At 47.2% G+C, this 25721-nt stretch overlaps 1 protein-coding gene across 1 annotated transcript in view; it reads left to right on the forward strand.

The window, feature by feature from the left end:
- The window catches only part of LOC102435898 (RING1 and YY1-binding protein), an 83236-nt gene extending 58646 nt beyond the window's left edge, over positions 1-24590 (forward strand). Inside the window, 3 exon segments of the mRNA XM_014446195.2 lie at positions 23274-23450; positions 23540-23638; positions 24029-24590. Coding sequence (XP_014301681.1) covers positions 23274-23450; positions 23540-23638; positions 24029-24281 — 529 coding nt within the window. The 3' untranslated portion in view covers positions 24282-24590.
- Positions 24591-25721: the final 1131 nt, after the last annotated feature.

Here is a 25721-nt window from a genome sequence, read left to right on the forward strand (position 1 = left end):
CCCTCCCCCCCACGGCCCTGCCTCTGTGTGTGACGGGGTAGAGCCATAACCTCCCCATCGGCCCTGCCCTGAGTGTGAGAGTGGCTGTGCTCCAACCCCCTGATCAGCCCTGCTCTGTGGGTGATAGAGGGCGGCGCCCCAACCCCCTGATGGGCCCTGCTCTGTGTGTGACAGGGGGGAGCTCCCCAACCCCCTGATGGGCCCTGCTCTGTGTGTGACAGGGGGGAGCTCCCCAACCCCCCTGATGGGCCCTGCTCTGTGCGTGACAGGGGGTGGCGCCGCAACCTCCCCATCGACCCTGCCTTGAGTGTGACAGGGGGCGGTGCCCCAACCCCCCAATTGGCCCCATGCTATCGTGACTGAGGGTGGCATCGCAATCTCCCCAATCTGCCCTGCTCTGTGCATGACAGGGGGCGGCGCCCCCATCTTCCCCAATCGGCCCTGCTCTGAGGCCCGACCAGGGGCTGCACCTAGGGGATTGGGCGTGCCCTCTGCCACCCGGGAGCAGGCCTAAGCCAGCAGGTCGTTATCTCCCGAGGGGTCCCAGACTGCGTGAGGGCACAGGCCGGGCTGAGGGACCCCCCCCCCCCCCCAGTGCACAAATTTGTGTGCACCGGGCCTCTAGTGCTTGTATAAAAGTACGTCCTTGCCCTAGCCCAGCCGCGGGCCGGATCCGGCCCATTTGAAATGAATAAAACTAAAAAAAAAAAAAAGACCGTACCCTTTTATGTAATGATGTTTACTTTGAATTTATATTAGTTCACACAAACACTCCATCCATGCTTTTGTTCCGGCCCTCCGGTCCAGTTTAAGAACCCACTGTGGCCCTCGAGTCAAAAAGTTTGCCCACCCCTGCCCTAGCCAGTTGGCTCAGTGGCTAGAAGGTAGGCCCCAGGACTGAAAGGTCCCGGATTCGATTCCGTTCAAGAGCATGTGCCTCAGTTGCAGGCTCGATCCCCGGCCCTGATTAGCAAGTGTGGGAGGCAACCAGCTGATGTGGCATCATGTTTCTCACTCTCCCCAGCCCCCCTCCATTCTCGAAAAAGCAGTGAAAAAAAAATACCCCAGGGTGAGGAGTAACTAAAAAATGTGTGGTTTTTTGTATCTAAATTCTACTTCATTAAAATTTATCCTAGACGAAAATTGGCCAGGTCAGCACACCTCAGCACTTGTTTGTTACTCTTCCTAGTCCTCTTGTTTGTGTGTGTGTGTGTGTGTGTGTGTGGCAGGAGACCACACGACCATAAGCAAGCAGGGAGTAATTGTAGGGATCCCGCTAGTCTGACATCTGTCTCATTCCTCCTGGCACTTTCTCCTCTGGCTGCAGAACATGATGTCTTTAGGACCTAGCAGTTTCCTGTGAGTAGAGGGCATTGGATGAGTGCGTGCACTCTGAGAAAATGCTCTCATTAGACCAGAGTTCCCGCTGTGGTCCACACCACCCAGCTTCTGTCAATGGGATAGCATGCTATTAGGATGGGATGTAAAGGTTTATCATTTTGCACGACTGACAAGGTATTATATTCTTTCTCTAGCTGGTCTGCAATGTGTTTGCTGTAGTGGTGGTGGTGGTGGTGGTTTTTTGTGTTTGTTGTTTTTAGTACAGTGCTTAGGACTGCAAAATAGTCTAAGGAACACTTATTTATTCCTAAAAGCTTCTCGATTCTAAGGGCTCAAGGATGGGAATCATCAAAAGATCTTGACCTGAAGGAAGAGCTCCTGGTGGCAGCTCCAAAAGCTGGGCACCTTGAGCAGCCAGCATGTAGCGCTGGCTTCTGACCCAGGGAATAAAATGAATATTTGTGAATTTGTACAGACATCAGTCATTTCCTGAGTAAGTAAGTGGGAAAGAAGAGACATTTACACAAGAATTTCAGTCAATAGATGCAGAGGGAAAGGGTTCCCCATTAGGCCAAAACAAACAAACAAAAATAGTAATTTTTGCAGAATCTACATCTGGATCCTAATCTCCAAATGTCTCTTCTAAGATATTTACTGAAAAAATAGTAACTTTAAAGTGGAGAAACCTGGTAGACACCACTGTAGCCCAAGATCGTGGTTCATATCGCCCATAATGAGACATAGAAATATCATGAACCCTTAACTCAGGGCACCAGGAGGACACACATCTTTGCTCTTGTGTCAAAACGCATCACCTCATTCTTGACCCTAAGAAAACATCAGACAGCCCTGACCAGGAGGCTCCGTTGGTTCGAGCGTCCTGTACACCAAAAGGTTACGGGGGTTGGGTCCTTGCTCAGGGTGCCTACTAGAGGCAACCGATCCATGCTCCCTGTCACATCAATGTCTCTCTATGCCCTGTCCGTTCCTCTCTCTAAAATCAAGAAAACACATCTTCAGGTGAGGTTTAAAAAAAAGAAAACAACAGACAAACCCAAATTGAGGGACATTTCTACAAAATACCTGTCTAATGTTTTCCAAAGTGTTAAGGCCATTAAAACCAGAGATGGAGGAGCTGCTTAGACGGGAGACACGAGAACGACAGAAGGTGGCGTGGGAGCCTGGGTACAAGGCTGAGACAGCAGGGAGTTCATGGGGAAGCTGGTGTGAGAGTCAGAGTGTGCATTCAGTTAACAGTGTTGTAAGCTAACCCAGGGCTACTTTTCTGGTTTTGATAATTATACTATGCTTATGAGAGGTGAAAATTAGAAGCTGGGTGAGGTGGTACAGGAACTCTGTACTATATGACTAAAATTTCAGACGTATAAAAGGCATTAGAGACATCTGCTTTATCTTGTGACTTAGTGAATCATACTTTGGGTGAGTCTCTGAAGACAGTGAGCTTGCAGCGACTTAGCTTACGAAGAAAAGAAGTCTTTTTCAAGCACACATTTCAGAGTTGTTTATAGGACACAAGAGGCTCCTGACTTTATTGCAAACTTAGGATAAGGCTTGCACATTGGCTTACTTTGATACCGAAGGTGATTGTGGAATACCAACTTGAAAATCTCTTGTATGAGGACGATGGCAACTCCTTGTATGTGTGGACTGTACCACCTTCCCAGTGTGTCCCAATCTATGGAACTGGGAGCTTGGTGGTAATGTGGCACCCCCCCTTGATGCCACAGTACGTACTCTTGTGACGATGTGGTTTTCTAGGGTGTATGAGCAGATTATTGTGTCACGCTTTGAGAAGTCAGTTGTTCCTACCCATAGATCTTTTTTACTTTGATAAACAAAAAATTAGTCCTGCTTCCTTGGCCTTGTTAAAAATACAGGCACTGGGAGCAGAAGGTCAAAGCCTGCTTTCTTCCACCTGCATGGCAGTGTGTGTCGGTGGGATGTGTAAAAGTAGGTTGGATGTTGAGGCAGGAGCAGAGGTGGGGGCACGAAGGGCTTATGTGTAATCTAGTGAAGGAACCGATGAGAAACATCTTTTTTTTGGTTGGCAAATTCAGAGACCTGTCTTCAGTCCACATTTGCTGCAGCTTTTAGTATTGTTGGCTGTTCTCTCCGGGAAACGTGCGTCCTGTCTCTCTTTAATAGTGTACCACTTTGCTTGTTCTCCTCACTGTCATTGGCTTCAGTTCGTTTCCCTTCTCAAGGTTCATTGGGCGGGCAGTGTGGATTAGTGTAAAAAGCATAAACTTGACTTAAACTCTACTTGCTTAGCTTTCTTTTTACTGTGGAATCTTTAGGCTTTGGTTCCTTCAGCAACTTCAAAAAGTTGTGAGAATGTAGAATACTCATCACAGTGCCTCCTTACACGAAGAGGCACTCTATTCATTTCCTGTGAAGTTTCTTACTTTCCCCCCTTTTAAACTGGGAGTTCCTCTATCGCTGGGGTAGATATTTATATTCATTGAGAGCCTCCCATGTCCTAGGCCAGTGATGGCGAACCTTTTGAGCTCGGCGTGTCAGCATTTTGAAAAATCCTAACTTAACTCTGGTGCCGTGTCACATATAGAAATTTTTTGATATTTGCAACCATAGTAAAACAGATTTATATTTTTGATATTTATTTTATATACTTAAATGCCATTTAACAAAGAAAAATCAACCAAAAAAATGAGTTCGCATGTCACCTCTGACACGCGAGTCATAGGTTCACCATCACTGTCCTAGGCTTTTTGCTTGGGGATGGCAGTATGAAAGATGAGTTATTCAGATTCCCTCAGTTCTGAGGCCCAGAGAGACTGAAGTCTAACATTATCACGCAGTGTGATGCTCCCTGCTGGGGCGCACTGGCTGTGTGCATCACTCTACCGAGGACGTACGTTTTTGCAGCCAGCATTAACTGAGCTACTGTCAGGAAACAATTATTTTGAAGCAGGTTTTGGGGGAGTGTAGCATAGAATGTAAAGGTCACTGTTGCCTCAGAGATGTTCATAATCTCTAGTAGGAAGAGACGGGAGCCGGGTGATGTTATAAGGTAGACATTAAGTAGTAGAGGCATGTCAGGGTAGTGTGGGAACCCCACAGATCCGGCCACAAGATGTTATTTGGCAGGAGAAATGGAGAAAGTGCTGGCATTTGAACTGGATTTTAAAGTAGGTGTGGGTTCTGCAGGTGCCATATGCAGAAGGACGTTTCAGAAACTTAGGGAATCAGCAGATGAAAGTGGCCGAGTTATCTTCTGAAAAGCTAAAGTCCTGTGTGGCTTGAGCGAGAACTCAGAAGCAACGTGGGGTGGCAAGTGGAGGAAAGGTGAGCTGATAAGGAATTTGGACCTGAATTGTAGGAGCCCCGTGATACCAAGCTAGAGAGCTAAGATTTACTTCTGTAAGCCATGGGTGTTGGCAGACGTTTCAAGCATAGAAATAAGTTGCACTTTCTTTTTTGGACCTGTGGTCTCATAGTATCATGTAAGACAGGGGTCCTCAAACTATGGCCCGCGGGCCACATGCAAATACAAATATTGTATTTGTTCCCGTTTTGTTTTTTTTACTTCAAAATAAGATATGTGCAGTGTGCATAGGAATTTGTTCATAGTTTTTTTTTAAACTATAGTCCGGCCCTCCAACGGTCTGAGGGACAGTGAACTGGCCCCCTGTTTAAAAAGTTTGAGGACCCCTGATGTAAGATAACTAGAGGGAAGGCAAAAAATGAGCAGGCAGGACCTTGTGGAGAAAGGTGTGTCGGTCCTGGACTAAAGGGAAAAGGGTGACATAGAGGTGAGGTGGTGGGCAGTATTCGGATGTCCTCGCGGCTCCTGAAGAACGAGGAAGAGGAGAGGGAGTATACCAGAGTATTCCCAGGAAGTGCGTGGAACATAGCAGTGGTACATGTTTGCCACTCACCACACTTCCTTGCTAGGAAAGTTCTTTTGAGAAGTTTGCTTAGGTAAGAAAAGTACTCATGGGTAGGGGCTGCACATGCTTGTTCATGTAATGTCCTGAACACCACTTCTTTAGGTCCTTCAGAATTAAAAGGGTACAGACCAAGTTGGTTATCAAGATTTCCCCACAAATGATTTCTTTAGCTAAAGTGGCTTTTGATGTTAGCAGGACTGATTTTCTAGGCACTGAGATATGGTGATTTGTTAGGATGTTAGATATGACTATTAACGTAATCTCAAAATCTCTCCTGTTTGCTCAAGTTTCTGTTCCTACCCAAATAATTCTCATGTTTTCTTATTATTTCTTAGAAATGTTTAATCCATTTAACAAATATGATCAACATTAATTTAAGATTTACTGTACTGTTTAAATTTATATATGAATTCCCATCTTCAACCTGTGTTGCATGCTCATCCACTGCCCCATCAAAACAAAGTCCTATCTATTGAGTTAAAGGAATTCTCAAACTCAGTGCAAGTGTCTCTAGCTGAGAGCTGCTGGGGGTCTCAGAGTCTTCACCTTCATTCTATCTAATTTTTAAATATTTGAAGTAGTAAAACACCCTAAAATTCCCCTTCCCTTCCTAGAAATAAAGAACATGATTAACCTGAAATGCCTGAGGTATAGATGATATTGACTGTCAGAGTTTGTAATGGTGTAGATATCACCAAAGTAGTCTTCCCTCAAGCCTCTCTCTGGTGATTGGCCCAACTGGTTTTCATGGTCTTATACACAGAGGTTCTCTCTCTACGCATTGTCTTGGGTTCCCCTAGAGTAGGTGCTACACATAGAAATAATGTTCTTTAGATCTAAGCAACTGACAGGTTCCTGACAAAGTGCGATGCTTAGAAGAACCAGAGGCATCATTTTTCATCAGTGTAAATGGTCTGTCTTACAATGAATGAGTCTGTGTGCTGCTTTGCAGCACAGGACTTAATATTTAATAAAACTGCAAAAATTTTTTTTTAATCTTTATTATTGAGATTATTACAGATGTCCCTCTTTTTTCCCTTCATTTCTCCCCTTCACCCAGTTCCCACCCCAGGCCTTTGCCATCCTATTGTGTGTGTCCATAGGTAATGCATATCCTGTATAATAAAAGCCCAATATGCAAATTGTTCAACCGGGAGTTCGACTGCTCACTATGACGTGCGCTGACCACCAGGGGGCGGCGCAGAACACGGTGGGCGTCAGTGACGCTGGCAGCAGGCGGCAGTGGAGGCACCGCCAGCCCCGATGGGCCCCAATGACAGTGGGATGGTGGAACAGGTGAGCGGGCGGCACCAGGCCAAGGTGGTTGCGAGCAGGGGCCCAATTGCCCCTCTGACTGCCCCACAGACAGCAACTGGTGGTGGGGGGCGGGGCCGCCGCTGGCTCCCAGGCGTTGAGGGAGCTGGGCAGGGGTTGGGGCCTGGCCCTAATGGATCGCGCCGCAGTTGGCCGGCAGGCCCTGATCTCCTGATTGGGGCCGGGCCCTGGGCTGGGATGGGGAGCTGGGGGTGGGTGGCAGCAACCAACCTCCCATGTTGCCTGGGCTGGGGGCTGTGACCTCTTGCTGGCTACCTGAGGGTGGGGGTGACGGACGGAGGTGTGGTGAGAATGCGGGGTGTCTGCTGAGCTCGCTCTCACTCCCCCTGCTACCCTCTCCTGGGATACTAGGGCTCGCTAAGAAGCCCCCATGATCAGGTGCCGGGCGCCCGTGAGGAGCCCGCCCCGCACCTGCGTGGCTTCTTCTGGGTGAGCCGGGACCACAGGGACTGTAGGGGCCGGTCGGGCTCCCCATGGGTTAGCACAGGAGCCGGTCTGTGAGGCCAGCTGGGAGAAAGCGTGCTGACTGCCCAGCTTCCGTGTGGCGCCGCTTGGCGGCCCAGAGGCCCACGCTGCACCCCAGCCCACGGCGTTGCTGCGCTCACTGCATCTCCATGTGGGGACTCGGGCGCCATGACTCAGGTGGAGGGGGGGGCGCTGTGGGGGCCCAGGTGCTGCCCAGGGCCCAGAGGTCAGCTGGGACCTGCCCTTCCATGCCAGATGCTTGCACTTAGATCACTGGCCAGGCCTAGGGGCTGCACCCGTTCACAAATTGCGTGCACTGGGCCTCTAGTATGAATATGAGATCTTTGTTTAATCTCTTCCCGCCCCCCCCATTCCCTCTGATAATCATCAGTCTGTTCCATTTCCATGCCTCTGTGTCTATTTTATTCACCAGTTTATTCTGTTCATTAGATTTCTTGTTTATTTTGATTTTTAGATTGAGTTGTTGATAGGTATGTATTTGTTGCCATTTTGCGGTTCATATTTTTGATCATTTTCTTTTTCTTCTTCCTCTTCTTAAAGAATACCCTTCAATATTTCATATAATACTGGTTTTGTGGTGATTGAACTCCTTAGCTTTCTCTTGTCTGTGAAGTTCTTTAACTGACCTTCACATTCTAAATAATAGCTGTGTTGGGTAGTATTTCTTGCCACTCCCTCCTGGTCTTCATAATTTCTGGTGAAAAATCAGCTAACAGTTTTATGGGCACTCCATTGGAGGTAACTAACTGCTTTTCTCTTGCTGCTTTTAAGATTCTCTCTTTGTCTTTTGCTCTTGGCATTTTAATTATGATGTGTCTTGTTGTGGTCCTCTTTGGGTTCCTCTTGTTTGGGACTCTCTGTGCTTCCTGGATTTGTAAGTCTATTTCTTTCACCAGGTAGGGGAAGTTTTCTGTCATTATTTCTTCAAATAGGTTTTCAATATCTTGCTCTCTCTCTTCTTCTGGCACCCCCATAATTCGGATGTTGGTTCGCTTGAAGTTGTCCCAGAGGCTCCTTACACTATCTTCATATTTTTGGATTCTTTTTTTTTTTCTACTCTTCTGTTTGGGTGTTTTTAGCTTCCTCATATTTCAAATCGTTGATTTGATCCTCAGAATTCTCTGCTGTATTGTTGAATCCTTGTATATTATTCCTTATTTCAGTCAGTGTATGCTTAATTTCTGACTGTTCCTTTTCCTTTTTTTTTTTTTTGGCGGTTTCTAGAATATTCTTGAGTAACCTTATAACCATGGTTTTGAACTCTATATCCAGTAGTTTGCTTTCTTCCATTTCTTTCATTTGTGACATGTTTCTTTGTCTCCGCATTTTGGCTGCTTCCCTGTGTGTGTTTCTATGTATTGGGTAGAGCTGCTAAGTCTCCTTAGTTCAGTGGTTCTCAACCTTCTTAATGCTACGACCCTTTAATACAGTTCCTCATGTTGGGGTGACCCCCAATTTCATTGTTACAAATTGAACATAATTAAAGCATAGTGATTAATCACAAAAACAACATGCAATTATATATGCATTTTCCGATGGTCTTAGGCGACCCCTGTGAAAGGGTTGTTTGACCCCTAAAGGGGTCTCGACCCACAGGTTGAGAACCACTGCCTTAATTGATAGAGTGGCCTTGTGTGGTAGGTGTTCTGTAGGGCCCAGTGGATCAGCCTCCCCAGTCACCTGAACTGGGAGCTCTAGGTGCACCCCTTTATGGGCTGTGAGCACAGTCTTGTTGCAGTTGAGCCTTGATTGCTGTTGGTGTCACTGGAAGGAATTGACCTCCAGGCCAATTGGCTGTGGGGACCAGCTGTGACTACAGTGGGAGAGTCTGGCTTCAGTGGGGCTTTGGTGCTCAGAGTCCACCCCTTGAGTGTGTTGCTTATGAATGTTTAGAATTGTAATCTGGTATGATCTGACACTGACCATTGGGTACACTGGCTCTTGGGTCTCCTGGGAGGTGCAAAGTCAGCCACTACCTGGGGCCACCCAGTAGGAGCTACAACAGTGGTTCTCAACCTTGTCTGCACATTAGAATCACCTGGGAATCTTTTAAAAATCCTGATTTCTAGGCCCCATCCTCCGGAAGTTCTGTTTCTTCATTACTAATGTTGTGGCCTCACCCCATAACAAAGAAACAATTTTCAGAGGATGAGGCCTGGAAATCAGGATTTTAAAAAGATTCCCAGGTGATTCTAATGTGCAGCCAAGGTTGAGAACCACTAAGCTACAGAGAGATCTGCAGATTCCCCTTCTTTGTACCGGGTTTGGAAGTGCCCAGACGAGGCCCAGCTGTGAAGCAAGGCAGGCTGGTGCTGGTGCCAGCCCTGGGCCTTTTATTGATAGGTTTGGGGCTTCCTGACCCAGCTGGAGCCTGTTTGAGCGATTTTACCCTGAGCCAGGACAGACCATTCATATGCAAAAGCCGCTGCGCACAGCTTGGGTGGGGCTGTAAATTGGATGAGGTGGGGTCTCAGGGAATCACCCAGCAGAGCAAAACAGAAATGGCTGCCAGTCAGCCCTGAGACCTCTTCATATGTGTCCGTGTCCCCCAGAACCTCGCCCTGGTGCTGGAGCTCATAGGAAGTGGGGCCTTGTAAGTTCAGTTTGTGGTGCCGGTCATTTTAAGAGGAGCAGCTGGGTCTCCAGCAGCCTGTGTGTCACTGAGCCCCAATCCGCACTGGTTTTTACAGCCCGTAGTTCTTACTGCCCATAGGGACTTCTTGTCCCAGCTCTGGGACCCTGGGCTGGGGGTCTGGTGTGGGACTGGGACCCCTTGCTCCTCCGGGCGCCTCCACAGAGAGGGTCTCCCTCCAGATTAAAAAGCAGCACACATGGGTGCTGGACCAGGCGTTCCGTGCCTCTGCACCTCCCATCAGTCTCAGTGCATTTCCTTCTTTACCTCTCTAGTTGTAGGACTTCCATTCAGCCAGCTCTCCTGTGGTTCTGGATGGTGGTGGTTCTGTGTTTTAGTTGTAATTTTTATGTGGTTGGGAGGCGGCAAGTACAGGCATTTACTTACCTACACTGCCATCTTCCAAACTACTGCAAAATTTTTGAGAAGCATATCATACAACTTAATATGTGTTTAAAAAACACACCCACAATCTCAGTATATTCAGAGTTCTTAGGATTCTTCTCCTAAATCCTACCCTCTTCTAACCTTACCAGTTAAGAGTCATGAACACCTTACAGGTGTTTTTGATAGATACCTTTGATAAATTTTTGAAGTGCTATTTTTTCTGGGATGCCTTCACACTTTTGTGAATATTTCGATTCTCCTATATTCTTGTATAGATTAATGGTTCTCTCTCGGGAGTAATTTTCCCACCCAGGGAACATGTGGTAATGTTTGGAGAGATTCATACTTGTCAAAACTAGGGGTTGGTTGGGCTACTGTCTTCTAGTGGGTAGAAGCCAGGGCTGCCACTAAACACCCTACCGTGCGTAAGCACAGCCCCCATAGCAAAGACTATGAGGTCCGACACAGCAGCAGCACTGTGGGCGAGAAACCCTAAATTAGACATCTTCTGAAGTGGTGACAGGCTTTCTGAAAGCTTTGATCACCAGTGATTGAGGAGGCCCATTAGAACATGACTTGACCATGAACGAGGCTGTTGGTTAGAACTGTCATTTTCTAGTCTGCATGTTTCTATTGGAAGGAGTAGAATTGAAGGGATTCTTTCAAGAGTCGAACTCTTTAAATTTTACTGGTGAGGAAACCAAGACCTGAAGAGAGCAACTGATTTATTAGTCCTTGGATTTCTTTGAATTACCTCATAGCTTTTTATTATTTGAAGAATTACTAATTCTTTTGTGTGTTTTGCAAGTGCCCAGTTTTTGTGACATGAGCTGTAATTTCAAAATGGTTAAATGCATTTTAAATGGAATTTTGACAACTATGAAGTAATTTGTAGAGCATATTGGATTGCTTTAGTGTAGTGTTTCTTGGAGAAAGAACTGATTCATCATCAAGTTTATTTGAAGATATGGTTTGCTTAGAGATTTGTAGTTTCTGTGATTCCTCTTAAATCATTGACATGACTTAAAAGGTAATTTTGTATATCTTTTGAGGGGGAGGACAAGGTCATATCAAAGTCACTAAACCAACACTATATTTCTAGTTTGTAGAATGTGCGTCATGATGCTTATTTCTGACTTTCAAAAAAAGGACTGAGTTACTAACAGCATAAACTGCAAGCTTGCCTGGTGTGCCTTAAGAACAAATACTATCTTCAGTTGTCTTTATTAAATATTGAATACAAGTGTCTGAGTTACAGGAACGGTAGGAATGGTTTACTCTAGTCTGTCTCCCAGTGAGAAAACACCAGTTTTGGAGAGCATGTAACTCATCTGAGGTCACCAAGTTCAATCCAGAAGAAATACAGGAAGTAGAGGGGAGAGCTCAGGCACCGCCTGTGAAGTCCTATGGCCCAGCTTGTGTGCAGGCTGCACCCCATAAACACAAGGGGCCTTCACCAGAGGTCCAGGCCGCTGATGTCTGTGGTGTCACGTCTTATCAGCTCCATGGGAATGAGCACATAGCCACACCATGCGAGCATAAGCAGCACCTGTCTCAGCACGCACTAGGTCCCGGGAAAAGTCTCTTTAAAGAATGTGAACCGGAAGCCAGAATGCCAAAGGGGAGACGGCAGAAGGCATGTGGCATCTCTGCTTCTTCACCCCAGCAGGGTTTGAGGAGCACGGGAGGTGGCCCAGAGAGAGTAGACATTGGAGGCCTCCATGGGCTTTCCTGCTCAGAGACATGGCCGGTGAAGAAAGGTGTGTCTCCACTAGCCCTGCTTGCAGTGCCGTCGCTGCTGTGACACTCACTCTGGCTCCGGTTGCCAGTGACCTTGCACTGCTGCTCAGACCCAGTCCTCAGCAGAGGTCTGGCCTTGCTCTGAGGGTTTGGCCCGCGTTGTACATTCTTTTTCAGTGGGCTTGCTTCTGGGGAAATGCTGTGTGAGATCCAAAGGGCACCTTTACTATGGGACATTTACTTAAACTATTTGAATGACCACAATAAAATTATTTTAGGCACCACAGGGGAGAGGAAACCAGATCTATAGTCTGGTTAAAATACCTTAAGCCCACTTCTTGAAAGTTGTTCCGGTGTTTAGTAAGCTTAAAATTTTTATTTTCAGCCCTGGCTAGTAATGTCTCAGAATTATTATAGAAAACAAAACTGCTATGGAAGTAGTTGTGGCCTTGTAGCCTCCCCCCCTCCTGCCCCCACCCCCAAGGGTTTTGAGGACCCCTAGGAGGCTACCACTTATCTGTTGTTGCCAGGTTGGCTTATGAAATAGATGTTTTGTTTTTAAGAATCTAAGCTACTTGTAGCTCCTTTTACTGAATGTATGTTCCTGAGTTGCAGAAAAGTCCTACTGCCCACACTTAGTAGTGCTCAGTTATATGTCAACTAAGTGTGCTTTCAGGATATAAGAGACATCTGAATATTCAAAATGATAATTGTGAATCTAGAGTAGAACATTTCTGATTCTGCTGTCTATTACGTTAAGAATGATATGTTCTGTTGGAACCAGTTGTCCCTAACCAAGTTGTATGTGGTGAGTGTGCTTGTGGTACCATGTATATTGTACAGTTGAAGTCTGGTGGCCTCCTAAAGGCATCCTTTTTAAAAGGAATATCTGCAAAACCCAAATTCTACCTGAAACATGCAGGAAAAGCAGGGGTAAGTCAGTGAGCATGCTTAGTGCTGTTGTTGCTGCTGCACAGCCTGGCTAACTGTGAGGGCTCCACATCTAGAGCCAGGGCCTGGAGGGAGAGCTACTGCCTGGAGGGAGGGCCGCGGCCTGGAGGGAGAGCTACTGCCTGGAGGGAGGGCTGCGGCCTGGAGGGAGAGCTACTGCCTGGAGGGAGGGCCGTGGCCTGGAGGGAGAGCTACTGCCTGGAGGGAGAGCCGCAGCCTGGAGGGAGGGCCGCGGCCTGGAGGGAGAGCTGCCATAGCTTCTGCTTGTGCAGCTTCCCACTGAGCCCAGCACTGAGGCCGGTGGGAGGTGCCTCCACCACAGGAGTAGTACTGCTTTGAAATGTATATATTATTTTTAAGGGAATTATTTTGTTGAATATCTACATGCTGTATATACATACATTATGGCAACAACTAAGTGAACTTGACCTTATTTAATCGACTTAAACACTGTTAAATTAGGTATGTTCCCATTTTGAGTAATTTATCTGAGTTAGCTAGTTCTGGATAAAAGTCCAAAGGCTGTCATACTCAAAGTCCATACCTGCCTAGCAGGTGAAGGTGACAGAAGGAAGGATAGGTGGAGAAAGGGGACAGCTTGTCTTCTCCCCCCACCTTATTTTATTTTTCCCCCGTCACCATTTATCTTCCCCTGTACCCTCTCTCCACCCCCCTCTTCACCCCACAACCACCACACTGTTTTCATGTCCATAAGTTTTTTTTAATTGAGTAATTTGTAGTCAGTTTGAGGGGAAATAACTAGTTTTCTGATACAGAGCAGCAGTTCTCCTGAGTGAAGGCTATGTACTGATGGGGAAGAATAACCTAGAAGACAAACTTAAGACCCTTTCATATCACCCACTGGCTCATTCTAGAAGATGAGCCAGAGGAGTTGAGAAATTTCATGAAGACAAGTGCTTACATGAGAGGGGAAAGAACTATTTAGGAGAGAAAAAAACAAAAAGACAAGATGATTTGGGGAGCAGAGGGAAATTAATAATGCCATGCCATGTGTGATCCAGCACAGCGACAGTGAGCCTCTGAGTCATCCTTGTTTGATGATGTTGGCTTCATGGCCTGACACTATGGCAAGAGCAGCTCTGGCCATGAGCACTCATCTTCCCAGAGCAAGGCCCGCCAGGGCTGAGCCATGTAGACATGGGCCTCCACCAGCCAGCCGAATGGCACCACTGTCACTGGGTCTAACCCCTAGTACAAGGTCTTCTTTCCTGCGTCAGGGAAGACTTAGACTGGAGTTGTGGTGTGGATTCATCTCCCCATAGCTGAACAGATGAATATGTGTCCAATGTTCTAAAGGACATCAGTCTTTTAAAATGACTCTAAATGCCCAGCCGGTGGGGCTCAGTGGTTGAGCATCGACCTATGAACCAGGAGCTCATAGTTCGATTCCTGGTCAGGGCACATGCCCGGGTTGCGGACTCGATCCCCAGTAGGAGACTGCAGGAGGCAGGCAATCAATGATTCTTTCTCATCATTGATATTTCTGTCTCTCTCTCACTCCCCCTTCCTCCCTGAAACCAATAAGAAAATAATTAAAAAATAAATAAAATGACCGAAAAGAAAGCACTTACCTGGAAACTTCCTGGGAATTTGCTTATAAACCAAATTATCTACCATATTTTCTCACGTGTTATTTATTCTTCATTGGGATCACATTGGTGATTCTTCGTAATACTGAACTATAACACCACAACAAATATGAAAAAGGTACAGAAAACTTTAAGGTATTAAAATCTTTTATTTAAAAGAACCACTCAGCCTAGCATGGTGTAGCTGAAAGGATATCAGACTAATAGTCTAGAAATTCTGATTCTCTTCGGTCTGGTTGTTAACCCTCTCTCTTTTTTAGTGGCTAACTTATCTTTTAGAATTGCTGAGGCTAAAGCGGGGCATTAGTCATTAACAAAAAATACAGTTGGAGGGGAAAGAGCCCTAAAAGCAGCCTACTTACTTTAAATCTGTCCTATGCATTTCTAGATTTTTAAAATGTCTTATATCACCCGTTAAGGTCTCAGTGTGTGTGTGTGATTTACTTTTACATTTAAAGCACTTTTTACTTTTCAGTTGCAGATGACATACAATACTATATTAGTTTCCGGTGTACACCCTAGTGATTGACCTTACATAATTTACCAAGTGGTCATCCGATAAATCTCGGATCCATTCGACATAAGGTCTCATGGTTGTTAATGTTGGAGTTAGAACTCTTCTGGGTTCCACTCACAGCATTTCTCCTCTTCTCTTCTCCGTTATCTGTGATATTTTCCAAAATTGAATGAATTGGGAGCTGGGTAAAATAAACAGAAAACAAGTAATTCCTGTTGGCCTCTTCAGTATTAGTCATCAAGGCCAGGAGCATTCTGTTCAGTGGAAGGTATTGTTGGGATACCAGCCGTGGGCAAACTACGGCCCGCGGGCCAGATCCGGCCAGTTTGAAATGAATAAAACTAAAAAAAAAAAAAAAAAAAAAAAAAAGACCGTACCCTTTTGTGTAATGATGTTTACTTTGAATTTATATTAGTTCACACAAACACTCCATCCATGCTTTTGTTCCGGCCCTCCGGTCCAGTTTAAGAACCCATTGTGGCCCTCGAGTCAAAAAGTTTGCCCACCCCTGGGATAGACAAACCCTCCATGTTTAACACTTACATTGCCTTAGAGATAATGCAGGCTTTACCCACTTAAATGCAGGCTTTACCCAATTCAAAAGTGGATTGTAGTCTACAAATGTATTTGCAGTTTGGTTGTTTATAACTTGGAATGCATTATTATATGCAGATTAGTTCAAAGATCAGATTTATTAACCTCATTGTGGTTTAACAAGGTGCTTTTGCAAAGAAAAATTTTGTTTCATTTATAAAGCATTTTTACACATTTGGCCTACCCAGTTTCCTGAGGTTGAATTTACTGTTATTCCTATCTTATTTTTAGACTGTTTTAGTGAGTGTTACTGAATCACGGCCATGCACAGAATACTTTGCTTTTTTTTCCCAGCTGGTACTTAAGTTTTGGGATATCAGTAATGCAAAAATTCATCCCTGGCCCAGCCGGCCCAATGCACATGTTTAGAATGATCTGTTGAGTGTAGGGATAGGACAATGGGTCACGTGGAGAGGCTTGTGCTTACAGCACCACGGGGTGATGTCATAAAGAATCAGGGCTCCTGATTGAGTGAGCTAAGTAGAAAGGCATCCACAGAGTCGTTAAACTCTTGAAGTTGTTCATTCCTCAGCAAACAGATGGCCAGGGCAAAGGAGGGGTTTGGGGCCTTGTAGAGGCCATGTCCAAAGAACTCCAGGGCAGTGGAAGCTAACCTGAAGGTGTCACCCGAGGATATTTTCCCACTGATTCTTAGAGAGAGTGGGAGGGAGGGAGAGAGACAGAGAGTGATACAGTGATGTGAGACACGTTGATTGATTGCCTCCCGCACGTAACCCGACAACCAGGGCATGGAATCGAACCTGTGACCCTTCAGTCCGTGGGCTGATGCTCTATCCACTGAGCCAAATCAGCTAGGGCCATTTGAATACCTTTTATAACCCCCTCCTTCTTGATGGATGAATTGTCTGATTTTAGAGCCTTTGGTGATTTTAAATGAAAAGTGAAACACCAGATAGAATTCTGTAAGTTGGCAAAAGGCACAGATGATAAATTAGGAAGAGCTGACCATAAGGAAAAGCTAGGATTTGTTAGAGATGCCTCTTGCTCTTGGTTGCCTGAACCACAGGACATGTCTGCCTTGTTGCTTGTGGTCACTGAGGTATGGAGAAGCACATTGAGAAACGAGTGGCAAGATCTCAGGTCCCCCAGTGCTCAAGAGTAAAGAAGGAAAAGGTATACGGTAGACTTGTCTCTTTAAAAAAGTAGGGTTTGCCTATGTTCCCCAACGGCACAGTACACATACCAAAACAACCCTGAAAGGGGTCTTGTTTTGTGATCTCGTTCATGTATGCTCGAACTCTGAAATTTTGCCTTTTCAAATTGATGTCTCTAGATAAAGATTTACTTCATTTTTTATGGAATAGACTTTTCTGAAATATTAACTGTTTAAATACAAATAAATAGACGTTTTTCTGATGATGTCTGTTTATTGCAGTTTCACAACAGATTTTCATTTGTAAACTCTATTGAAGTAAAATGGATCTTATAAAATAATTTTAAGAAGCCACATTTTTCCATAAAAATGGTCTTATTTTTCAATTACAGTTGACATACAATATTATATTAGTTTCAGGTGTACAACATAGCAATAAGACATTTATATAACTTATAAAGTGATCCACCCCCGTAAATCTAGTATCCACCTGACACCGTACATAGTTAAACAATACTAGAGGCCCGGTGCACGAAATTTATGCACGGGGGGGGGGGGGGGGTTTGTCCCTCAGCCCGGCATGCATCCTCTCGCAGTCTGGGAGCCCTCGGGGGATGTCCAACTGATGGCTTAGGGCCACTCCCCGGGGGTAGTGGGCCTAAGCCATCAGTTGGACATCCTTAGCGCTGCCATGGAGGCGGGAGAGGCTCCTGCCACCGCTGCTGCACTCACCAGCCTTGAGCCCAGCTTCTGGCCGAACAGCGCTCCCCTTGTGGGAGCGCACTGACCACCAAGGGGCAGCTCCTGTGTTGAGTGTCTGCCACCTGGTGGTCAGTGTGTGTCATAGCAACCAGTCATTCTGCCATTGGGACGAAACCAGCTCTCTGACATCCCCTGAGGTGTCCCTGATTGCGAGAGGGTGCAGGCCAGGTCGAGGGACCCTACTGGGGCAGGATCGGGGCCAGGGAGGAACGTGGGAGGTTGACCAGCCAGGGAGGGACTGTGGGAGGACTCTAGGGCATGTCCGGCCCATCTCGCTCAGTTCAATCATCCAGACCACAGCAGCAAGCTAACCAACCAGTGGAAGCATTTGCCCCCTCTGGTGGTCAGTGCATGCCATAGCGACTGGTCAACCAGTCGACTGTCTGCCCCCTGGTGGTCAGTGCACGTCATAGCAAGCAGTTGACTGACCTTAGCATATCATTGGCATATTACGCTTTGATTGGTTGAATGGCCAACTGAATGACCGGACACTTAGCATATTAGGCTTTTATTATATAGGATTATTGACTATATTCCCTGTGCTGTACTTTACATCCCTGTGACTGTTCTGTAACTTCTTACTTCCTTCACCTTTTTCACTCATCCTCCCAACCCCCCTCCCATCTGGGAACTGTCAAAATTTTTTCTGTATCTGTGAGTCTGTTTCTGTTCTGCTTGTCTGCTTATTTTGTTTAAAGATATATAGTTTTGAAGAAGATACAAAAAACTCGTTTAGTGCCAAACTTACTCATACAGGAAACCAGGCCCCCTGTTGATAGCATTTCTGGTCAAATAGGGCTTTTTATTTGTTTGGTGGTAGTGGTGGAGGCTTAGGCAGCAACAGCTGTAAGCCATGTGCTGTCATCTAGTGTTTCCCACTATATGGTGGCGGCTGTTAATTGCTCATTGAAGGTTTGTGAGTCGGGAAACTTGGGTCATTATGGAGACCTGCATCAAGCATTGACTTTCCTACAACAGGTTGAAAGTTCCGCCCATCAAATGAGCTGTTGGCAGTTTGTTGTGTGGCTCGGGGAAGACTTCATTGAGCAGCTAAACTATGGGAAGAACTCTTTGTCAGGGTCAGCAGTGTTCACTGTCTGATCGGGGTTCATTCCTTACAGGGGGAGACATTCTTGCCAGCTTCTCCTGCCCTTTTCCCTTCTCTGAAGGACACCCCAGTGGTCTCTTCTTGCCAGAGTAAATCTGGTGAGACGAGTGAGGACAGTGGGACTCTCGGGAGGTGTCTAAACCATAGCCTGGGGTTCACCTGGGCTTTTCATCCCTAGTAGCTTCTGCTGGAGCCGCGCCCCCCCCCCCCCCCCCCAACACACACACGCACACACACACACCTAAAAACAAGTCTGGGCTCTTCCAAAGTAGAGAGGCTCATTTGCAGTTCCTTCATAAGAGGAACCCATGGGAAGTCCAGATGGATTTGGGTTTAAAAATCCCAGCTCAGCCACTTAACTAACGCTTAGCTATGTTTCTGTCTTCATTTTAAAAGTGGAAATAGCTCTAACCGGTTTGGCTCAGTGGATAGAGCGTTGGCCTGCAGACTGAAGGGTCCCAGGTTTGATTCCGGTCAAGGGCATGTACTTTGGTTGTGGGCACATCCCCAGTAGGGGGTGTGCGGGAGGCAGCTGATAGATGTTTCTTTCTCATCGATGTTTCAAACTCTCTATCCCTCTCCCTTTCTCTCTGTAAAAAATCAATAAAATATATATATTTTTAAAAAGTGGAAATAGAATTCCTCCTCTAGAGGATGTTGTGCTAAATCCAGCTGAATGGTGTGCCTGTCTGGGCTGCCTGTGGACCACTCTGCCTCTTGGACTTGAGGCGCAGCTTGTAATGTCTGCCCTGGAAACTAGCTGGCTTTGGGCCTCGCAGGAGTGAAGTGTGTGTAGCTCTGTTCCCGGAGATTGGCCCTTCCCATTGTGTCACACATAGTCAGAGCACATTAGCCTAGAAACACAGAGGGGACAGATGGCAAGCGCTGCCAGAGCAGTTGGGATACGTAGCGCCTTCACTGCAAGAGCAAGAGGTCTTGTGGGAGGTCTCTCACTAGTTTCCCTTACCTTCCCCTTGAAAGGGGCTGTGCTGCTTTTTGAGCCAATAAGTGTTAGTGTGCTCTTTGTTCAGAAGCACTGTGGGCCTTTTCCAAACAAGTCAGGTGTATTTTCCTACCTCACCCACATCCCTAGGCCCTGGGAGAATTAACTTGAAATAGCAGCTGTAATAATCTATATATATATAAAAGCCTAAGGGACCGGACGACCAGCCGGTAGCTATGAGCACACACTGACCACCAGGGGGCAGCCGCTCAACGCAGGAGCTGCCAGGCAACAGCAACTCTGCAGAGTGCCCTCTCGAACTCTGGAACCCTTCCGGAGTTGGACTGCCAGTTTCGGCCCAATCCCCACAGGTCAGGCTGAGGGACCCCACCTGCTGGAGGGACCCTGCTCACTCCATAGACACCCTTCGAGCCCCAGCACCGCCCCAGGTGAGGCCGGCTGGGGAGGGACCGTGGAAGGTTGACTCCAGGGCATGTTCGGCCCATCTCTCCCAGTTCCACTCCACCCGACCACCTTCTAATTAATTTCCTTTCAATATGCATGAATCCGTGCACCGGGCCTTTAGTATATATAAAAGGCTAAGGAACCGTCCGGTAGGTATGACACGCACTGACCACCAGGGGGCAGACACTCAGCGCAGGAGCTGCCGAGCTACAGTGACTTGTCAGTGGTGGTTCTCGGGTGGCGCACCCAGAACCAGAGAGGAGGGATCCCGATTCCTCGCAGGGCTGTGCGAATCCGCCTTTGGCCATGGGTTATGTTGTTGCTGGAGCACTGTCGGCCCAAATCTGGTTTACTGCTGAGCTGCGGTGACCGCAGATGCCCCTCGAGCTGCGGCTCTGCCCCAGGTGCAGCCGACCCGGGAGGTTGGCTCCAGGATGTGTCCAGCCCGTCTCGCCCAGTCCTGCCCTACCAGCCACTTTCTAATTAATTTCCTTTCAATGTGTACGAATCTGTGTACTGGGCCACTAGTTTCTTGATAACAGGCAGATCCCAGATAGCCTTGGCTCCTCCTCATTTGTGAAATTTTGTTTGGCTGACCATTAGCAAGAGAGGCACTCGACCATTCGATCACTCATTTTCTTAGGCGCACGCGAGAGTGTGCGCAAGCTGGGCACATGTGCTGCCTGCTGAGAAGTGGAGCTCATCTCACCGCCTGCACATGTACATTTGCACTGCCGATCCTGGATTGTGGTGCTGGGCTGAAGAATTCTGAGGGTGTGTTTGCCGACATGTAGAGGATTGCCCTTGGCAGAGACATGGCGATGGGCAGCTCCCCTAGTGCCCAGGATGCCCCTAGCCGAGTGGACTGCCTGGTTAGGGGATGGCCCTTCTGGATAAGCTGGTCGGGCAGCTGAGAGTGTCCATAAAGCACACTGCACTCAGGCCATTCAGGCTGTGTGTGAGATGCAGAAGTCCCTTTCTCTGCTCATCACCAGCTCTCTCGCTGCTCTGCCTGCTGCCCACCAACCAGCGCCATTTCCAGTGCCCATGGTTTCTGAATCTCCTCTCTGCTTTTTCATTTCCATATTCCGTGACAGCCCCTCTAGTATCGCCCTTCTGTCTCAGAGGAAAAGTGTCCCCACATCTTCCCCAGTTCTTGAGTATGTGCTTTCTCTCCTGCCCCTGGATTAACTCCCAACTCGGGGCACAACACAGCGTGTCTCCCTTTCCTGTAGAAATCTCCAGCCTGCTCACCCTTCTAGTAGGTTCTCCAAGAAGGCTCCCGTTGGCTCTGAATTACCCCCTGGTGGTCCCCGGTGCCCTGGTCTCTGCTCGCATGGGGCCTGCTCTAAAAGTCGGCAGTGACTTCCTGTATCACCAGAGTTTGGCCCCTCTCCTCAGTCCTCATTCTACTTTGTTTTTCTCTGCAATGTTGTTTATTCTTTATTTACCCAGTAGATAATGTTACTAACAAAGATGATTAGGATGCAGTTTTGCCATTGAGGAGTATACAGTTGATTGGCAATTACAGTGCCCAGTGGTAGTGACATCATAGATGGGGCAGGCGTCCTGGAGTGGACTGGTGCCCAGGTGTCCTCCTGTTCTCATGTGAGATTTCCCTGGAGTAAAGCACACATACTGGCGAATGGGAATTCTCCCTCAAGGTGTAGTTTTTCTTAGTTTTAATGGATTGTTCACAGTGTTAGCACTGGCTGAGTCTGGTTAGTGTGGATGGCACACGGACGGACATGCTTGGTGATCCCTGTAGACGGCGAGCTGTTGTGTCCCCAGCTAGCATCTGTGAGAAGCATGACCTTCTTTATGAGGGGGCCCGTAGTCTCCTTCTCCTGGAAGGAGGAGAGGCTCAGAATGGCTACTGCTGCTTGGTTAGAGCCCGAGGAAGAGGCAGCTACTGCTGGGGGGGCGTGGCTGTGCGTGTTTGGGGGCCAGGCTTAGAGTAAGTCCCTCCCTCCCTTTCTAGGGACACTCCCACCTGTGTTTGAAGCCCTTGCCCAGTGACACGTGCGGCCGTTTGTGATCAGGGCTGAGGTGTACCTGACGGGCTTCCATGGGGCGGCAGCCGACCATGGCCTGTGCTGCCGGAGCCCAGGGAACTGGCTCCGAGCGTGCCTCTTTGTTGGCATGTTTCTGGCGAAGGCACACGCCACTGAGCGCTCGGAGCAGACTGTGCCTAGCGCGGGGTGGCCATGGATCCAGCAACTCTCGTTTTGTTTTCTTTTTCTTACGTTTGCTTTTCTTTTGTCCAGGCCTCCATCCTGTAGGGTCTGAGGGCATGGTTAATTGTGGCAGCTAGCCGTTTCACCTCGTGAACGGATCCATTTTATGTTTGCTTCCCTACCTTGTACTTGGAGAGTTTATTACGCGGTACATGTCCGTCTAGGTCAGTGGTTCTCAACCTGTGGGTCGAACGACCCTTTCACAGGGGTCACCTAAGACCATCGGAAAACACATATATAATTACATACTGTTTTTGTGATTAATCACTATGCTTTAATTATGTTCAATTTGTAACAATGAAATTGGGGGTCACCACAACATGAGGAACCTGTATTAAAGGGTCGCGGCATTAGGAAGGTTGAGAACCACTGGTCTGGGTGGACTGTCTTTGAAGATGAGTACGTACAGGCTTTCCGCTCTGCCTTCCCACGTGGACCTGCATGGTCGTGCAGAGTGAGAAGTGTTTGGCACCACTTACAATTGGCAAACAATGGTGTGTGCTGAGAGCCAGCGTCAGCTGGAGGTTGGTGAGGACATGATGGTTGCTATCACAATGAAAGTATCATCATCTCAGGATTTTTTATAATGACTTTCAGTCTTCACCCCCTTTATTGCTCTGTGTCGTCCGTTGTCCGTGCCAATCACAGAGCTGCAGGGAGCAGACCACATCGGAATCATTGCATTGAGGGGAAATGTCACACTTGTAATTTTATCCTCTTTTTGAGGGAGTACCAGTGTCCACCTAATGAAATGAAATGACCCTCTGCAGTGGGAGTGTTTGTGAGCTGACAGGCATATAATCTTGGCAGCTCAAAAGCACTGGTGGTCTCAGCACTCTCGGAACAAAGCAGTGCCCTTTATGGCCGAGAGACACTGCACTGCTGTGTAAGCACCTGCACCTGTCCTTACGGTAGACGTACAAGAAGTGAATGTGAAAAGGAAAAAGGTCTTACCGACTCCTCTATGCCACATGGAGATAGGAATGTAGAAATAGCACCATGTAATGGAGCTTTGAGCTGCCAGATACTAGTAATAAAATACCTGAGGAATTAGGAGACCAAAATAAAACCTGATATTTATAAAGCAAATAATGGTGTGTCTTTCCTTGAATGTTTTAGAAAACCTCGAATCAATTCTCAGCTGGTGGCACAGCAGGTGGCACAGCAGTATGCCACCCCACCACCCCCGAAGAAGGAGAAGAAGGAGAAAGTTGAAAAGCAAGACAAAGAGAAACCCGAGAAAGATAAGGAAATTAGTCCCAGTGTCACCAAGAAAAACACCAACAAGAAAACAAAGTAAGTTCCGGGTAACTCAGCTTGTATGTTACTTTGCAGGTGAAGCAAAGCTATCTTTTTAATACCTCTTTTGGCACCCGCCCCTTTAGACCAAAGTCCGATATTCTGAAAGACCCTCCTAGTGAAGCAAACAGCATACAGTCCGCCAATGCGACAACCAAGACCAGCGAGTCGAATCACACCTCAAGGTACTGACGCAGACTGCAAAGGTCAAGTGCTGCTCTGGTGGGCTGAGTCCTCAAGAACCAGATGGTTTTGTGCCTGTGGGTTTATAGGCTGAGGGGTAGGGTGGAGAACTAGGTCTGAGACTGAGCTGCGTGTGTGCGTGTGTGCGTGGGTGTGCAATACTTTATACCACTGTGGCCAAACAGGAGACAGATACGTTGATGATAACTTTGGAGTGGTCCGAAGCTTTGCTGACGGGCAGTGGTTTCTGTTGCTGCTGAGGTTAAGCTGCAGGTTTTGTGGTAGCTGTGGTATGTGGGGGGTGTCCTGGATCTCTGTGTGGATGATGTCTGCCAGACTGCGTCTAACCCAGAGCTTATGTAACTGGTTGTTCCCTGTGGTGTTGCTTTCAGGCCCCGACTGAAAAATGTGGACAGGAGCACTGCACAGCAGTTGGCAGTGACTGTGGGCAACGTCACCGTCATTATCACAGACTTTAAGGAAAAGACTCGCTCCTCCTCCACGTCCTCCTCCACAGTGACCTCCAGTGCAGGGTCAGAACAGCAGCACCAGAGCAGCTCGGGGTCGGAGAGCACAGACAAGGGCTCTTCCCGCTCCTCCACTCCGAAGGGCGACCTGTCCGCAGTGAACGACGAGTCTTTCTGAAATTGCACATGGAATTGTGAAAACTATGAATCAGGGTCTGAAATTCAAATCTCCACCTGCCCATGCTGCTGCACCTGGAGAACCTTCTGTGGACATCGACCTGTTAGTGATGCTGCCAGGATCATTTCTGCTTGCCATGGGCATTTGGCCACCAAGGAATTTCGCACCCTGACGATTACTCTTGACACTTTTATGTATTCCATTGTTTTATATGATTTTCCTAACAATCATTTATAATTGGATGTGCTCCTGAATCTACTTTTTATAAAAAAAAAAAAATCTGCTGTGCACAATTTTCCATGTACATTACAACTGGTTTTTGTTTTTGTTTTGTTGGGGGTGGGCTGGGAGGGGGAGGGAACTTTTATTTATTGTGTTCACAAGCTCCATCCTCTCAGCATATCCTTCTAAGTTTATTTCTTTCTTCCAGTTATACTATGTACTATCAGTTTTGATATAACTATATATAAATATAAAATTATATATAAAGGGTTATTTGAAACCAATCCATGGCAACGCTGGTGCTTGATACACTGTGAAGTGAGTACAACCTTGAACAGTTACAGACCCGGGACAGTCCCTTCTACGGAAGTGCGGACATTGCATTAGAATCGGTCTTACACGAGGTGTGTTCCCGCCCACGGGCAGCTTGGCTCTCTCATCTGTCTAAAGAGCACTGGGTGATAGGAAAACAGAGGTTTTTAAACAATGTGATCTCCCATTTCAGGACTGCTCCAGAGAGCCGGCACTTGCAGCGGAAGCGCTGACCCCAGGTGCTGGCTGGGAGGCTCTGTCGATTAGCAGCACCCAGCGCGCTCCCATGCCAAGGGCTGTGCGCATCGCGGTAGTGTGCACAGTGCTGTTCTCACATGGCGCTCGCTCGTGAAAACACGGTGTGCCATACGCGATTCCACCACTTCCCAGGCCTCTGCTCGGGGCTGAGGTCAGTCTATAAATTGTCGCTTAGCTTTAGGATTAAAACGGACTCAACTGCATTTTTGGTCCATACAAGAAGCAAATCCGTGACACCACTCGCACAGGGCATTGCCCTGGTGGTTTTGTCATTGAAATTGGTTTGCCTCCTGCCCTCCTGTCCCTTATGCCACCAATTCAGTTGTGGGAATTGTTTTTCTTTCTTAAAACTCCACTCCTTTCTTGTCCTGATGAACAAAGGTGGTCAGCCGCAGGCCTCGCCTCCCTGCTGGGAAGGGCACTTCTGGGAGCCTGCCTTCTCCTTCTGGGCCTGACAATAACGCGAGTAAACTCTGTTTTAAAGTTTCTTTTCACCCATTTTTACTATCTCAGTGGAAGGGTGGAGACAAAAACAAAGACCACTAAGGTTTCTACCCACTGGCATTTTAAAATGCTTTGTTTTGCCTCATTTGGATTAGGGTCTCTCTTCTGTGTAACTCCCACCACTCGTGTCCAGGTTCCCAGACT

This window comes from Myotis lucifugus, unplaced genomic scaffold (assembly GCF_000147115.1).
Source record: "Myotis lucifugus unplaced genomic scaffold, Myoluc2.0 scaffold_512, whole genome shotgun sequence".
Taxonomy (NCBI): Eukaryota; Metazoa; Chordata; class Mammalia; order Chiroptera; family Vespertilionidae; genus Myotis; species Myotis lucifugus.